Genomic DNA, 18517 nt, shown 5'->3' on the forward strand with positions numbered 1-18517 from the left:
GAATAAGACCTAAAGAGCATATTTCCACTAGACTGAAAAACACCATGTTGGCTGGAGAAACTGCCAGATATAATGTATCAATTAAAGCAAGGTGAAATGCTCAGAAGTGTTCTGTGATGGAAAAATGCATCCTTTCAATTAATTTCATGAACAGTGTCTAATCTTATAAGTTATAATAAATACAATCTCACTTTAATAAGCTATTCTTCTGGTGTGCAGTGCTTTTTAATTTAAAACAAACAAACTGTAGAGAGACATCATGTATAAATTATGCTGACAAATAAGGACACGTATATACATGCATACATATATGTGTGTCCAGACATTTTTTATTTATATATAAAAAATAAATCAGTGGTCATGCAACATGGTAATATAAATATTTGTTCAAATTGCAAGATGAATTACTGCTGGATTCTGTTTCCTTAAAAAGGCTGAAATGCAGAATGAATCTTCCAGCACAGATTTCCTCAATCCCCACAAGTAACAGACTCTTAACAAGTAATATTGATTGTATTCTTAAATGCCAGCTTGATTACAAACATATGTATAATTGGTTTGACTAGCATTGATAGTTTTATTCATATGCCATAATTTGCTGAATTGAAATCGCTACATCTTTGGTTTTGGTAAGGTAATTTCTACCTCTGCTAATTGAATATGAAGGATGTCAGCACATTTCTAAGTGTCCTCTGATCACAGTGAACAGCAATGAAGGACAGTGAACGGGGCAGGGGAAATGCAGGTTATATTTTGCTGCTTGTATGCAGAGTCAGTAGCTTTGGGAAGCCTGTTTCATGAGAGGTTATTTTCAAAAACATTTCCTATACATGTCTATTGTCACGTACAAGGCCTGTTTCTACCTGAGTTATAGTCAAGAACAATTTACTTTACTTGAATGAACACCAGTCTTTGGATTCTACTTACAAATTAACATCTTGAGTATGTGACTTAGAAAACTATTAACTTTCCTTTTATGGAAGCAAATGCTCAGACTGTTAGAACTGAGTTATTAAAAAACAAGCGTCACACCTTCCAAAATATAGAATTCTCTTAAAAATCTCTTGTAACTTAAAAAATACCCCCTTAGCCTTTTAAATAAAGATGACAAAAAGGGAAGAACAGTGTGACAACAGTGTATGGAAAAATCATTCTACCTTTATTAGCATAGGTCCTGTTTCCAGGGTGCTCCTGTGCCAAGTGTGTGCTTGATGGTGATTTTGCATGTTTTCTATATGATCATGTTACAAAATGCAGTATTCCAGGCAGCTGACCTGACATACGTTTAATCAATGTTTATTAGTTTATTTTGGAAAGGACACAAATAACTTCATCATGAGAATTACCTGGAGAAAAATAATTCCACTTTGTTTGTTCATCAGCACAATTTGCCTAACCTCCTTGTCTTGATTTACTTAATACAAGTTGGATCTTTCATAGATTTTGATTCATAGGTCAGTTGTGGTTCACTGGGTTCACTTGTTTGGTATTTCACTTCAAAACTGCAAAGCCAAGTATTGGTTCCTGAGAGGAGTTTTGGGTTTTGTGCATATAAGCATGAAACTCAGATACACCTGATAGAAAACACGCTACTTAACAGTATTCACATCCTGCTGATTATTTTTAATGGATGACTAGGCTTATGTTCCACAATCCAGAATATGTATTAGTAGAAATTAAATTGTATGGGGGAAATTTACTGGGGGATTTGGGGGAGGAAAAAACCCCAGCAGTCAGCTGAAAAATGGTAAGTTTATACTGAAGGGTTTTTTAGTTATAGACTTGATTTCTCAGTTACTTCCTTTTTATGTGGCTAAAGAATATACTAGTGTGATTTTTTTTGGGGGGGTTTTTTTGACAGCACTCTTCAAGTTAAATCTGATCACTGGAATTCTGCTAGGGAATTACTTTGGTATCTAAATTAGTGCATGTAAATTATGCATGCATGAGCACAAGAAATAATTTTGTGTTCATAACAGCCAATTGTACACTCAGACGAATGTTTGCATGCGTAGTCACCCATTTGGAATTGGGCCCAAACTAAATTAGAATTAATACCACGGGCTAGTTCCAGGATTTAGCTCTCAAGTCTATTCATAATGATGTAATATACATTAAAAATATCCACCTCTGCAGACCGCATTCTGCAAAGGCTGTTGCAGCTACACAGGTTTGCAGCTGTAACAATCACATGCCATCAGGTAAACAAGCACATTGGAGATAAGGGGCTGGTACATCAGGTAGAACTGTCATCGTCACAAATTCGGTACATATGTAATGTGAAGAAAAAGGCAAGGCTGTGTAAGAGGCAATAGATAGCACTGCCCCAAGCACCTCTTCTTTTTGAAGCGCCTCCATTCCATGCTGCTTGAGCAATGGCTGTGCAAATGAGAAGATGGACTATTTCCAGGAGACGGCCACTTTGGTTCAAACCCCCTGAGCTGATAGCATGCACTTAAAGAGTAATAATAGCTGCCAGCCGTTGTGGGCCCCGGGAGATGGGATCTAGACATGCTGCATGACATTCAACAAGCATGCCTGATGTCTTGTGTCAAGTTGAATGGCCAGGCTTGAAGTGCAGCGCTGGAGGCAGAAGGGGCAAAAAACCTGTCTCCGGATTTAAAATGGATATTGCATCACTCTCGTACTTAGCATCTTCTGCAGCTTGGCACCCCAGACTGTCTGGTGGGCAAGTATTTGGAGAGATTTTTTCATCTCCTGCCTCATCCCTCCATGTTCCCTCTCTGCACAGTGACTGCTACAGGAGCTAGGCTCATAAGCTGTCTGCCATCCCCTATTCTCACTAATGTTATTCCCCTTAACAGATTCACATCGATTGGCTGTGGTCTTAGAGGATTACGTACTGTGTCCTCATAAGTGGTGAGGCTAGGCTGAGACTAATACAGCACCCAGTGTGGTCTCCTGTCACAGGCTACAGGAACAATCTGCAGAATCCTCAGTCTGGCCCCACCATTTGTGGTCAGAAAATGATGTCGTCTCTAGAGATGGAGCTAGGCTAGTTTTAACAAGTCTGGTGATGAGACTCACACTAGCCTACACAAGACAGTGGTGCAATTTCATTATCTATTACTGGAAGACAGTTCCAACAGTGTCTTCAGATCCAATCATGTGCAATTCAGAGTTTTTTGATGTCAGCAGAGGAAAGAGCACTCTTACTGTACCAAATCATCTTTTTAGGACAGCTAAGGAGTACCAAAAGAGTAGAAGAATACACCAAAACAAGGAAATGATGATGTGTAATGAGTTGTATTAAGAAAGAGGGGATTAACTCCTGGTTTTGAATCAAATGAATGAGAACTGTGAATCTGATTTTTATTTTTTTATCATGCACTAATTAATGTTCTTTAGGGTCAGATGACTCTGTGGTGTGAAATCTTGGCATTAGATGCAATACTGATCCTTTCATCTTAGCCACTAGCGTAACCCAAAAATGAGTATACTGGAGGGCTTTTTAATCAGATTGTTTAAATAAGATGGTTGTTCATATATGGCCTTCAATTACAAATAGGCCAAATACAAAGTATTATATGCCTGTAGTATCCAGTAAAAATATTGTAATAGTAGCGTGTTGTTAAAACTATAGACATAGTCAAATCTATGTGCTGAGACAAATATCAGATGATGGCTTGTTTTGTTGCCCACCATTGATTTTTTTTTTCTTTTTTTTTTTTTTTGTGGGTAGTGGAGGAATCCCATTTTCAAGGTAATAGAACAGTACTATAAATGAGTAAGATGTTTAACAGGGCTTTTGAACTTGTGTTTTTGAAAGCATGTCCATGCAACTGAGGTGGAATGATTAGAGGCATAGGCTGAGGCAAGCAGGGAGAGAAGGTACTGCACCAGGAAAATGAGGCTTTCGAGCCTTTGTAAGCACCAAGCATAGAGAACAGGGGCATGAGCAGGATAGAAGTTGTACATGTAAGTGCACGTGCCTTTTACGATCAAACTAGGCAGAGAACCAATGACAGAAAATACCAGTATAATGATACAAGGGAGATTTCTTTAGGATAGCAATCGGTGAACACTGGAAACATGCATGCAAAATTACTCTCAAGTTCAACACTTAAGCTTCCTTTTATTTTTAAGAGGAACTTTTTCGTCTAGAGTTTCACCTGACAGTGTTGTTGTTTAGGAGCTGGTCAGAATTTCCTCTCTTTCTTACTGATTACAGAATTCTCTTCCCTGAAAAGATGCATTTTATTTTTTTCTGCTTTGCATGAGTTGTTTAGATTGCTCTAAGACTGTCATCTGTTAAGAGACAGAAATGGATACTCTTGAAATCTTCAGCTCCGATGTAGTTGGTTCAGGGACCTTGGTGAACTCTGAGAACCTGTATCCACAGGGGTCATATGAACTATAAGTTTATAAGAAAATTATATGGCTTCCTGTCGTGGTTTAACCCCAGCCAGCAACTAAGCACCATGCAACCGCTCGCTTACTCACTTCCCCCACCCCGCAGTGGGATGGGGGAGAAAATTGGGAAAAGAAGCAAAACCCATGCGTTGAGATAAGAACGGTTTAATAGAACAGAAAAGAAGAAACTAATAATGATAACACTAATAAAATGACAACAGCAATAATAGAAGGATTGGAATGTACAAATGATGTGCAGCGCAATTGCTCACCACCTGCTGATTGACACCCAGCTAGTCCTCGAGCAGCGATCCCCCTCCCCCCTCCCCCCAGTTCCTATACTAGATGGGATGTCACACGGTATAGAATACAACATTGGCCAGTTTGGGTCAGCTGTCCTGGCTCTGTCCTGTGCCAACTTCTTGTGCCCCTCCAGCTTTCTCGCTGGCTGGGGATGAGAAGCTGAAAAATCCTTGACTTTAGTCTAAACACTACTGAGCAACAACTGAAAACATCAGTGTGTTATCAACATTCTTCACATACTGAACTCAAAACATAGCACTGTACCAGCTACTAGGAAGACAGTTAACTCTATCCCAGCTGAAACCAGGACACTTCCTCATGGCACTGCAGGTGTTTTAAGTGATGTTAAGCAGGTCCAGGGAGAGCAGAAGAGTAAATCAATTGGTTCCTCTGCAAAAAAGATAATTTAATTATGTATTTGCTTACCTTTTTGGGTAAGACTGTCCTTTAAAGTCTCAGGGTTACAGAAATGATGAAATGTAGTCAAATAAATAACTGTTGTTTTGGAAAAGATTATACTCAAAAGTTATTTTGACTTAGCCTCTTGTTCTTAGTCCAGTATGGAAAATAACAGTATAGAGGGCAGGGCTGGAAATGTTCCCTTTTTCATATTTTTTGTATTTATTTTTCTAGAGAGTTTTAGTTATTTAATTTCAATTCTTAAAAAATCAACTACTGTCACACTTACAGAAGTAAGACTTGCTTTGATTTTCTTTTTAAAGTAATTTAATCTACTGCCCCTTTTTGTAGGTAAAATTAATGGAGATGCAAGGTGTAGTTAATGGGGCCAGTGTTTCACTGTAGAAGTTATTAACAAATTATAATCAACTTATGTGGTATGGGAATTTCACCCTATTACTTCCTAGGCCTTACTGAAAATAAAAGGACATAATCAATTGCAAGTAACTGGTTTTCATCCACGTCATGTATTGAAGACTGTCTGGGATACTTCAGGAGAAGATGGAACACTGCTGGTCTGAACTTGTTTGGATGGGAATTATCTAGGTGGCCCACTTTTAAAACCGTGTTTCATCTTGCTCTTTCCATTTAGACGATGGTGCATGGCAAGTAGTGGGAAGTTAGTAGTCTAGGTAGGACATACTGGGCTGTTGTCTCTGTGGGCAGGTTGCTATGAAGATAAGCTGTTGTTTTCCTCTGGTGAATGTGTCCTTCTCAAGTCTGTCCGTATGAGAAATAGCACTTGCCTTCTTCAGTGGCCTTTTATAAAGCCTAGTGTCGCCTTTTTCACCTGCCTGATTGATTATTGTATTTATCACTTTTACTATAAAAATCTCTTTTCCTTATAGCCAGCTTGAAATGCCGTGAAAGGGGACTGCTGGATAAATAATTAGTGATTACCAGTATCCAGTAATCATCGTGGTTTTACATTTTATCTGTGTAGAAAATTTCAGCTTGTCTAGATATTTAGCTTGCTTGTAACTTCAGAGATGGCACTGGTTATCTACTTTTTGTGTTCCCAAGAACATGCCTGTTGAGACTTGGTGCAGGTACTCCCTGAGAGGTTTTGTGCAGAGCAAGCTGGAGCCAACCAGTTAGCAGATATAATGCTTCTGATTTGAGAACTTATTTTCCAAGGAGGAAAAAAAAAATGTTTTCAGTCTTTTCCTTTTTATATCTTCTATAACAACTTGGTCTGTGAATATTGCTTTGAAGAAGTGAATGGTGCAATTCTAAATATGACTCAGAGAGATGCTGTTATGTTAACCTTTGCTTGTGTGTTTATGGGAAAGCAAATAAAAGTCTAGTGTATCACAGCCTGGCCCAGAGCTTGCAAAATCCTTTTATAGAGTGGATCCACCTCTCAAACATCTCTTTAACGTAACTTCCATGTTTAGTAAACTATCCAAACCCAGCATTTAATGTAGTAATAAATTCATGACTTTGGCATAGATAATGCCAGTTTGTTGTTTTATAGCATGCGGCTATATCTGTAGTGAAAAGAGGATGAAAGTGGGGTGCAGGGTAATTCCATTGAAATAATAAGGATGCTGAGCCTTGTCTGCTGCCTGCATAGCAGTTAGGAGAGTTAGTGTCGTGGCAGTGTAGCCTTAAGATTTCCAGTGGTGGTTTAGAAACAGGAGTAAAAAGGTCTGGTATTTATCATTTACGGTAGAAGCTTGTTATTGCTGGGCTTGCTGCTTCATTCACCACCCCCCCCCCCCCCCCTTTTTTTTTTTTTTTCCAATTAAATGTAAGCTGTAGTTTGCAAATACTGATCATTGCACTGAACAATTTGGGGGAACGTGTTGCTGGTGTTGCTAACAAATAGTTGGCTCTATCTGTGTCACAATTCATCAGATAAGTTGAGGAGATTGGCAGCTCCAGAGAGGTCCAGCAGCAATTTGTTATACTTGAACCATGCTGCTTTGCAGACACAGGCTTTAGTGTTTTTTTGCAGTCAGAGGGGAGTAATGGCATTTAGACAGTGCTAATAAAGTTTTCTGTTTTGTACCTTTTCCTGCTGTAAGTCTAATAGCTTTAACATCCTGCTCGAATACAAAATACCATAATAGTTTACTGCATGACTGTCATGTGTGCTGTTTGTTCAAGTCTTCTCTATTCCCTCATCTCTTTCTGCTCTAGCAAAAGGGTGCTTCTAGATAGACCCTGAAATTGCATTTGCAAGTACAGTGTTACAGAGACAGGATAAGGGATGCAAATGCTGACTCTTCACTTGTGACTGTTTCTTTAGGAGATGGATCTGGTTTCCTTGTGCTTGATGTTTACAGCTCATTCAGTGGTAAACTTCATTTGGTAAGCATTAACTCATCTGCAGATGTTAGTATTCCACTGATCCTTTAGGACCGGAGTTCAGATCCAAGTTCATTTCACAAGTGGCTGATGGACTGTGTTAAGCTGTTTTTCTACTTATGTCAGTGTACTGCCAAGTATCCACATTACTAGGAAAATCACTATTGTCAGGGAGAGACTGAAGACTCGAAGGCAGTCCCTTCAACCAGTTGTTAATTATAGTATCTTGGAGCCAGTGGAGCAATGAGAAATAACTCCATCTGAAGATGTGGTGGTGTACAGAGTTCCACCTCATCAAGCAAAATGTTTTCTACTCAGGCCAGCGGTGAGTCCAGTGGCAGAGCCCTAGGAGGAGTTTGGCGGCTGCTGTTCCTGCAACTGTCCCACAACTTGCAGAAGTCTTTTGTGCCCGGTGACTGAACTGCAAATGCCTTTGTCAGCATGAAATTTACTTCATAAGAAAAAGAAAAAAGTGGTCCAAGTAATCAAAAATATCTACGGACCACTTCTCCTGAAAAATGTAATTGCTAACCAAAATATTATATAGGAATGGACATATGCATCATTTTACCACATAAGGGGATAACTAATGTGGGTGATGCAGAAACATCAACCCCCCAACTGAGACCTTTCCTGTTGGTGCAATATACCAACTTGCTTTAGTTTTCACTGCGTGCTGTCAGTAGCTGTAGTGTTATATATACAGCCAAGGAGTTTGGTGAATAGCCTGACATAATCCAGAGGAGGAAAAAGAGGTTGCTGAGAAGCCTAGTTTCCCAGAGGCTCATCAAAGCAAGAAGAATTTCGTGCTCTTTCAGAACTTGATCCCTCCGTTGAAGATAGGAAGTGATGCTGGAAATAAATTGATTGTTTGAGATGGGCTCTGCAGGAGAAGCTTTCTGGAGTTCTGCAGCTCGTTGTTGTCCAGCGTTTCATTCCCTGGGGCCTCAGTTACTGCAATATCCTTTGTAGGAATGGATGTGTCTCACTTTATCTATACACAGTGCTGCTGGAAGCATCCTCTGCCTACAGAGCATGTCCCTCCGACTGTATTTTCTCTCTCTCTGGCCCCTTTTTGCTTTGTTGGCTCCTATTTCTGCAGAATATATCAAACGGCTGCTAATCTTCAGAAGAATTCATGACTTGTGGACATCCTTCCTACCATCTTCCCTTCCACACCAGGAGTTCAGCACTGCTGTTGATCACCCTTCATTGCCAACATCCCTGGAACGCTTGCCCCACCTTTCAGTTAATCTTCACAGGCTCTTCCTTGCTGTCCTTCCTGCTTGTCAGGCAAAGGAAATACTATATCATCCTGTTTTCCTCTTTTTAAAACTCCTTTCTGCAGTGCCCATGGAAAATTTGTTGAACAGTTGGGGTCTATACTGAGACAGAGCTTACTATGGTAGTGAACGCTGTCTCATTTTCTCTTCAGTCTCTGTCCATCTCAAGGTCATAGTGGGCATGTGTTTGAGATGTCATCTTGTTGGGGGCAGAAATTATGGATTTTGTTCTATTCTTATATGTCTCCTTGCTTCATGGAGGGTCTTGGCTCAGGACTGAGGTTCTAAACTTCATCTTAATGTATCCACATTTAATCACAGAATGGTTTGGAAGGGATCTTTAAAGATCATCCAGTCCAACCCCCAGATAATATAGTTTATAATAGAGCATTTATAATAATGTCAGGTGTTTGTTGTTAATATTACTACCTGATGCCTTCCAAGACCGGGATGCAAATTGAGAACAATGTGGTAGATTTGTAGATTAGCAAATGGAAGATCTCACCTGCAAATGACATGAAGATGTTCCTATCTTTTTAATTTGCCTTTGGTGTAAGACAATCAGAGGTTTCATTTTATATTAGTATCTACAGATTTTGTGCCTTTACTTGGAAAAGCTGGAGTGCTTTCTACAACAGATGTAACTCTGATTTTGAGCCAGATTTCAAGGCAACTGAGGTTTGTCTCTGGGCAATTAAAATCCTCAATTAACATATTAATTACTTTTCTAATGACATTACATTCTTTTTGTCTACTGAAGGGAGAAGAAAATGTCTAATTTGTATACTGGTTTGTGAGATATTTAGCTAATTTACACATGAGAATTTGTTAGTATTTGTCTTGCAGTCACAAAACTGAGTATTTATTCTAAGGGGTTTTATATATTTCCTGCTGTAGTGAGGTGTATTAAAATAGTAGCTTCAGCTAACAGGTGTAACTAGCAAAATTGAATAATACAGGAGTTTCTTTTACATGTTTTTGTTTGTTGAGAACAAACACTTCTAGCATAACCAGTACTACTTTTTTTTCTCTGATCCTTATAAAAACTGAAAAACCTTTCAAATATCAATCTGTGGAGGTTTAAAAAAAAAGTCATTGTGATCTCCTCAAATGTTGTTCCAATCCCTTCAATGCAAAGACAATGCTTAAACCATGCAGCAGGCAGCTGTTAATTAACAGTATATTGGGGCTGATGCTGGCAGTGGCGAACGAAGAAGGGAGTGACAGGAACAGAAAAGCATATCTGCAGGAAAAACTTACCTGCTGTTCTGTTACTGTTGACAGAATGGTTTATTGACAGAAAAGCATGTTGTCTTTTCTGTCAGCATGGCTGGGTGTGTTTCTCCGTTTCAGTCTGAAGTGGTGGCTCAGTATTTGGTCAGTTAGTTGTCTGTTCTCTGTGCTGCCAGATCAACCCCCATGCAAGTGGTGTCATACTGAGCACAAGTATTTGCTGTCTCTAGAAACAAAACTGTTGACCACTGAGTGAAATAATTTTTCAGCCTTCGATGGGTTTTCTTGCAAAGACTGAGCTGTTACTAACCAGTACTGCACATCATGACTGGCGATCTGTTGGGCTAATTACTATACCAACTGCCCCAAGGCACTGAACAGTTCATGAGCTAAGAGCAAGCAATATAGAAAGCATGGGCAGCAGCAGGAGGCAAGGACACAGTAGAAATGTAATCATGTACAAGTAGATGTGTGCACATGTATGTAGACATGTAAAACAGGTATTGATTTTAGCTGTTTGCATGCCAGCTTTACCATGATCAGGGTTTTGTATTTTATTTCCTAAATGCTTACTGCAGAAAGTGTTTTTGAGTAGGGATTTGAAGCAAGATGGCAGGTACCAGCAGGATATGAGTCTTAGGATCATTTCAGGCAGGGCATGGCATGCATAATGATGATGCTAATACACTTGTGTGATAAGCAGAAAAACCAGAAGGTACTCAGGCACTACTTAAGAGGCAGGATGGGGGTCCAGTGTCAGCTGCAGAGACTTAGCAATGGCTTCTGTAGGGAGAGGGACAAACCAGAAGGAAATGAAAAGTGGAGGAGGAGAAGGGGAGATGGAATAATAGCAGAAACAAATGAGATAAATAAGAAACCTGAAGGGAGAGGGGTTGAGGCACAGCTGGATAGCAAACAAGAAACCTTATTGTTGAGTGATGGGTGATAAAGAGAAGGTGTTAGAAGAGGTGAGAGAGGTAAAAACAGAGATCAGGGAGGTAGTAAACATCAGTTGAATCAACTTGGAATTCACCAGTGTTTTCAGGGAAGAAATAGATTAGGAAAACTCCACAGCCTAGTGGACTTTCCTCCCTACTTTTCACTTTTCTCCTGGATGATGCTAATCTTGTAGAGAGAGCTCAGAAGAAACTACTCATCTTCTGTGGATGCAGGGCTGATTTCGTTGAAAAACTCTCTTGTTCCTAGCCAGAAAATGAATGGGTACTCAGGCTGTGAGTAGTCTTGGCACAAACAGTACAGCTCCTGTATTCTTTAGTCTGTTCCCCTCACCTCTTTATCATACATGTTCAAAACATGATACTACTGATATTCCTGGCCCTTGAGATGATGTGTTTGTGTATGCATTTATTCAAATAAGTGCTTTTCAGACTTTTATTGCAATAGCAACTGATCGACCCCATCATGGACTGAGGAGGAGAGGACAAATGCTGTTCAAGCGCCACGTGAAAACCAGAGTGCCAGGAAATGTGCAATTTGAATGTGAGGATAGGAGTTCATAGGTGACCAGAGACAGGCAACAAAGAAATCCAGAAAACAGTGTTCATCAGAGCAATGATAGTCTATCTGATCACAGACTCTCCAATTTACCTGAAGCACACTTCAACCATAATTACATTTCTGAAGCACTTCATTTAACATAAATGTCCCCCTGAGAAAATCTATTCGTATGTAAGATAGCACTTTTCCTATCTGTTGCTATTAAAGTTTGAACACATACAGGCACAGGTGCCACTTGTCCTGGAGCAGGGGTGTAAATACACTGCAGGTAGCCAGAGCCCCGGCCGCATTTCAGCACTGGAGCTCTGCTGCCCTGTGGGACATTTGTGGCCGGATGGGGCGATGGCAGCCGGGGCTTCTGTCAGGCTTGCTCTAAACACTGAATGATGTTCTTTTTGGTTAAATGTGTGACGGCATCACAACATATCCTATCTCCGCAAACAATGCTTTCAGTGACTCAGTATAGGTTTTGCTTGATGTGTGAGCCAGGCAGTATAGGTAGATAGGTATATCAGTTTATTTTTGCTTCCCATTCACAAACAAGTGACTTGAGGTCTGTAATGCTGAGATGCTTTGAGGAGGGATGGGGGAGAGAACTTAATTTATTGCAACACCTTGGGGTTGTGTTGTCTGCTGCAGCCTTGCCTTAGTGCAGCAGGAGGCGGCAGGATGTGTGTCTGGGTGCTCTTCCTTGCTCCAGAGTTTTACTTTGGTCTTGCAGGATCCCTGGTCTGCATAACCTGGTGGTAGGTATGGTGTGGGTGGCTTTGAAGGAAGGAGTGGAGCTGTGGGTTTTTCGCATTGCCTATGGAGAATGAAACTTTCTCTCTATGAAAGCTGCATTAGAATTGGATTAGGAGGAGACCTGTGCTTTTATCCCAAATCACTAACAGCTGAGACATTAAGGAAAATACTGTAGTGTATTACTTTTTGCTATGGGTGAAGGTATGAAGTCTAAAACCAGTTTCTGTGTGGCTGAAGAAAATTCATGATGGCTGTGATTGTGAGAAGTGGTTTTACAGTCCTACTTATTTGGAAGAGTTTTTGTTGTGTGTGCTCCTAACAGACAGATGAAAAAAGTGTGCGTGTGGATTAACTTCTCTGAGATTGTCTTTAAAGATGATGTGGCTCTTTGCCCAACTTTGGGATCACGCTGCTTTATTTCCAGTGTAAATACTCTTTTTCGATAAAAGCAAAGGGCCATCAGACTACAGGCAGTTCGTAAATTTGGGACTAAAATGAATTATGTCCTTGAGATTTAGTGCCTTTTGAAAGGCAGAGGGAGATGACAAAGCAATGTATGCTTCTATTTTGTTTAATTTCATGGCTATTACATGAGGTTTTGAAAACCTTTTAATCTCAGGGGAGTATGATCAAATGGCATTGCTTTGTTTTACAAATTTTTTTTTCTAGCTGAACATTTCTGAACAGTAGAAAGTCTTCCTAAATCCACTACCTTGCCCATCACTTTTGGTTCTCTTGATTTTTGTGCTTTCGTTGAATTGACAATTTTAGTAGTGGTTTCAGTCATTTTGTTAAAAGACTTTTTCTTGCCTTCTCAGCTGTCATTGAGCACACAGCAGAAACTGATGGTGGGGATGAACATTAGGGTGGGACCACAGTCTCCAGAGGTGCGCAATGTGGGGAGATGGGGGTATAGGACTGTCTTGTTGCTGAGGTGCTTTCCCTGCTAGTTCTGTGGAGGAGCTGTAAAGTGTCAATGTGCCCTGGTCACAAAAGAGAAAGAGGGAGAATGAGCTGAAATACAGATGTATAAATGTTGCTGTTGTGGCTGAATTGTAGATGTCTTTCACTTTTTTTTTTTTTGTAATTAAAGTTTTATTATTGCATGTTTGGAGAGCCTTCTGTCCTTGCTGGTTAGCTCTCTCTGATTAAGATTTAAGTTTCTCTTTGTTTCATTGCTTCTCTCTGTATAATTTCGTAATGTGTGGATTTCTTAAAACTGGTTGAGGTTGATTAGAGAAGCAGAGTTTTGTTCACTGTATTTTGTGGTCTGATATTGGACTGTTCGAACTATGTTGGATACCCAGTCAGTTCCAATATGGTACACTGAAATTTACTTCCTTTGTGGCTGGTCAACATGAATATCCAAGGTTATCAATAAATTGATGGGAGTAGAAATGCTGGTTGGCCGTCACCTACCTAAGCTCACTCAATGTGAGAATTTTGCAATGAAGCTGAAGATCCACTGATGGTGGCTTTCGTTTTCTTTCAGTTTCTTCCTAAGTTAAATGAATATGATGCTTAATCTTATACAGTCTGAAAAGTTTATTGTAGTTAACACTGTTCTTATTTTTTAAACATGTGTATTTCAGTGCAGAAGTGTATGACAACGTCTAGCTCTACTGGAGCATAATGTAGAGTACACTGTTAACATCGGTAAGATATGCTCAGTACCGAACAGTGAAACAAATCAATTAATAAAATGTTGGCAAAGACAGACAAGTTTTGGTGGAAAAAACAATGTTTTAAAATGTCACTTATGTTGGTTACATGCTGAGTTAACCTCATTGAACTTTTCCCCAGGAATTGATGCGCTTACAATTGGCGGGTCATTATGCTGCTCCACCTGTGTAGTGTTAAGGTCAGTGTGTTTTTCTGATTATAAAAACCATCCATACCATTCCATTATAAATTCACTACCATTCATATAATGGAATGTACCAAAGCTCGGAGCTCGTTGCAGCTGCCCCCGGTCCATGTTTAAGATCAAAGTGGTTCAGGTAATTTGAGCACCTTTTCAACAACGTCCAATCAAGCTTCATTTGAAGTGATCTTCTGTTGTTTATGTTTCATTTTCTTTTTTTGTAACCTCCTAAGTATCCATCTGATGTCAGTGTTGGTTTTGTTTTGTGTGGCCTACCCAAGAATTCTTATTGAATCAAGACATGGTAATTACAAGACCATAGCAAGGAGGTCCTGGGAGCAGCAGGCAACTGTAACATTGCAGTTGCACGCATCCATGCGTAGACAAAGCACAGAATGCATCAACCACTCACCTTCACAAGGCATTTTCTGAAACCTGCAGCTTCTAACTGAATTAATTCTGAGTCATCACGACACACAAATCAGCCATCACGGTAGACACTAATGTGTGAGATGCAGGAATGTATGACTGGCGCTAACCACTTATTAGGGGAACCTGTGAGATTATATGCATGCATAACACACTGCTGCTGTATGCATCTTCCTGCACAGCTTAGTCTTCTGAATTGTCATGCGTTATAAAAAAGAGCCAGAATGTGCATTAAAGCTTATCTAGTGTTATTTCTGTCACTGAAATGTTGATATCATTGGGGCTTTTGTTTGTGTGTTTGCTTCTACATTTTTCTTTGTTATTAATCATCCAAATAACTTCAATTCTGTGAAGAGTAGGAATTCAGTGAACAGGCATGTATGTAATAGGTCATTATGTTCTTCCAGTTTCATGAGGTTGTATCCTTTCTGGTTTAAGTTCTGCACTTTGTAACAGTCAGCAAGAGCCTTGGGCACTGGCAGTTTTTCTGGCAGGAATTTTGAGCCTCTGTGCAAATTAAGCAGTGCTGTGATTGCTGAGGAAATACATGCAGCCTCTTGATGATGACAACTGAGAACTTGTGTGACCATGTCCAACAGCACTCCTCCTTTCACCTCTCTGTAGCTGCAAACCAGTGGTATTATACACCAAATGCAGCGTGAAACTTTCCTGGATGTATGTGCTATATACGGTGCATACAGTCTCACAAAATGTGGTGAAGACTCACAGGAAGACTCTTTGGTGAAAAGTAATCCTTGAGTGTTCTAGCTTATGAAAACTGTTAATGACCTGACATTTCACGTGACAATAATTTGAATTTTGCAGCTATTGTATCAGGTAAGTACATCTTCAGAGGTATTTGTTAGCTGCTTTTTATTACTCTGGAAAAAAAAAAGGTATTTCAATTAGGTCCCAGTCTAAAAACTAAATTACGAGTCCCCCCAAAAGATGATGCAGGTCATTGTAGGATTGCCAAAGAGACTCGAAAGGAAGGGCATGTTTAATAGCAGAAGGGGTATAAAAAGGATTGAGAATAGGGTTTGTTTTAGTAAAGCAGAGTGCATAATACCTGTTTAACTTATGAGCAAAACCATATCTTACTTGGGCACCAGAAGGATCTATTTTGCAGCACTTTCAAGTTCATCTGTGGTGATGAATCTTCCCAAGTTTTAAACAAGTGCATCTCTCACTGGTACCTAAGTGTCTTAACGAATTTGGGCCCTTACATGCAACACACAGAGGATCCTGGAGGTTGTATTAAATACCTCCCACCAAGAATCCTGCTAGAAATAGGTAGCTGACATAACAGCAGGAAGAAAGTAAATTAAGTACCTGCCGCAGCATATTCAACTGGCTGTGATGTTTTGTCTCCTCAGGGGAGTCTTCTGGCTAAGATAAGTTTGGTCCTCAGTCTATGTGGACAGCTGTATTCAGATATACCAAAATGATGCAAATCTTAGACAGCACTTTGTGACAAGTACTTATTAGATGTATCACCTACCTTTTATTGACAAAATCCATTAACTGAAAATGCACCTTTGGCTCTGTTTCTACCACTCTCCTCTATATATGGAGGAAAAAACCCAAAGTACTTTTAAAATTGAAGAAAGTCATTCCTCTCTCCCTTGCCCCACCTCCCCTGTCCTCGTCCCCTATTGAAAACATGTCGAACTAAGTTTATAACAATATTTCCAGCTGTTACTAGACACTTTTTTTCTCCTTTTATTGTCATTATTAGAAAAAAAAAGATTTGTTTGCCTCTCAGTCTCAGCACGGACTGCTTCAGGAAAAGCAAACCAAATGCATGATTTGGTCTATGTCAATGAACAGTGTGTACCTGCAAGGGCATTTACTTGACCTTGCAGATAAGCGTTTTGAGTTGCATGTAGGCATTTGAGATAAGTGCCAGTATTTGTTAGCAGTATGAAGACTTGACGGGTACAGGGTGTGCAGGACCCTTCCAAATCCTTAGGGAGGCCTGAGCACTATTCACAGCACTGTGTTTATGTACCTAATTTAGTTTCTTAAATTAGTTTCCCTGCATATATCCTGTATAGTCAACAGAGTAAAGTCATGTTCCTAGTGGTATTTCAGAGCACCCTTTTCTCTCCCGTAGCTACACAATCAATATAGAAAAGTTAGCCTCATTCAGGCGCCCAAATCTCAATACAGGCTATAAAAGACTGGAATGAAAAGGTAGAAATGCAGCCAAAAGAAAATAGTATGGCACAATTAAAACAAGGTCTCAGTTAGAAACGAGTTAGCGCTCTAGTACCTGGTGGCTCCTGCAAGTAATTTCTGACTTTTAAAAGGTCTTCTCTAGAATAGACAAAGAACAGCATGTTACCGTTTTGCTTTGGATTTAGTCCTTCATTAGGGAAGCGGGCTTACATTGATCCATTGCTTATAAAAATCAGCTTCAGTGTGAGCTTTACATTATATTTGGTCTATCTGTGGCCACTATAGCACATGCGCTTTTTGTAGTGTGCTGTGTGTTTACATTAAGACACACAGCAATGTTTTATTTTTTAAAAAAAGCTTTTAGTTAAGAGTTTATCACATGTGGAGTTCATTGTTTTAATCACAGAAGTTACTTATGGAAAAAAGATTTATTGGTGTTCCTATGCCAAACACTTAGCATAGAGTTGTTAGCTATGGTTTATTTAGGGCTCAACATACAGAAACCTTTCATACATTCTTCTGCAGTGTAGTTCTTGTGCAAAAATAAACAATAAAAAAAATCAGTTATAGGAATTATTTGTTAGATAACAGCATGCACGGGTAGAACCTGTACTGAAAGCTACTTCCCAGCCAAAAGCCTTTTGCACGTATCCAAAATAAAGCATTTTGCAACCCCTTTGTTTTATACCATACCTTATGCACTCGCATTGCCTTTCTTTTTGCTAACGATAAACAAAAAGATGTAAAGAGTGTGTTTCAAACTTTGCAGCTCTTCTCATATATTTGTCTGGTAGGCAGAAGAGCTAACAGATCCACCAAAATCCATTCGGGTGCAAAAGGGATGGTGGTTAGCCAACCTGCAAGCAGAAAACTCATACACGCCCCCCTGCCCTCCCCCTCCCCGCAACTTGTCCTGTAGACCCTCAGATTAGGTGCCAGCGGTCCAGGCAGAGGCAGCAGATGGGAGGCAGCGGCAGGAGGAGAGGTGGAGCTGCGAACCGGAGCCCTTGCTCTCCTAATGTCTTTTAATTAGAGTAATAAATATATTGGCTGGGATGATAGTTATATCTTAATAGAGAAATTAAGAAATAGATTAATTTCTGGCATAATTCCCTCTTCCTGTTTACGTCAGTCCCTATTTCCAGCTCCAGTTTAATTGAAGGAACAATTCTCCGTATTTGCTTATTATCTGCCAGCCTTGTAGGGGAATAACTATGCATTTGGGAAAGCACGAGGGGGTTTAAGGGCACAAGCAGAAACAAAGATGTGCATTAAAAACCAGCACAACTGAACAACGCTATCATTCAAATTATTAGGAAAAAAGCACTTGCAAGGAAATTTGATAAGTTTGCCATTATTCCCATTATATTACAGAAGTGGAAGGCTGTGAAGATGGTGCTTTCCATCTAACCTAGAGTATTTAGGAATTTAAAAGAACCTCAGATGGTCCAATGGGACAGGATCTGCCTGAAAATCTGTTGAAGTCAACAGGAGTCTTTCTCTCACATCCAAGACATGCAAGATCAGACCTAGGCTGAATTCACTTCAGAGGAACTGAAAAGTTTTACGTGGATCCATACCTGCGTGCGCAAGCCCTCCTCTGTACTAGAGAATAGAACATTGATGATATCGGAAACAATGTCTGCGCTGGGTGTCTGTGGAGTTTTGATGCCATTTCAAAATCTCTTCTTGCTCTGCTGGCTGTTGTTAGCTACAGACTCATGGGCCTTTAAAAAAAATATGAGATAAAAGGCTTTATAATTCCTATTGGTAATATACAAATATGCTTTTAACTTTCAGGACTTCCATACTGGGC

General features: G+C 39.8%; 1 protein-coding gene across 6 annotated transcripts in view; it reads left to right on the forward strand.

Annotated features, from left to right (window-relative positions):
- HECW1 (HECT, C2 and WW domain containing E3 ubiquitin protein ligase 1) overlaps positions 1 to 18517 on the forward strand; it is a 281480-nt gene that overhangs the window by 51483 nt on the left and 211480 nt on the right. Inside the window, exon 2 of one of the 6 annotated variants that reach the window (XM_049816119.1) lies at positions 14031 to 14088. The exons of the other annotated variants lie outside the window; for them this stretch is intronic. Coding sequence (XP_049672076.1) covers positions 14062 to 14088 — 27 coding nt within the window. The 5' untranslated portion in view covers positions 14031 to 14061. The remainder of the gene's footprint in view (positions 1 to 14030; positions 14089 to 18517) is intronic. 6 annotated transcript variants of the gene reach the window in all.

Source organism: Accipiter gentilis, chromosome 14 (genome assembly GCF_929443795.1).
Source record: "Accipiter gentilis chromosome 14, bAccGen1.1, whole genome shotgun sequence".
Classification (NCBI taxonomy): domain Eukaryota; kingdom Metazoa; phylum Chordata; class Aves; order Accipitriformes; family Accipitridae; genus Astur; species Astur gentilis.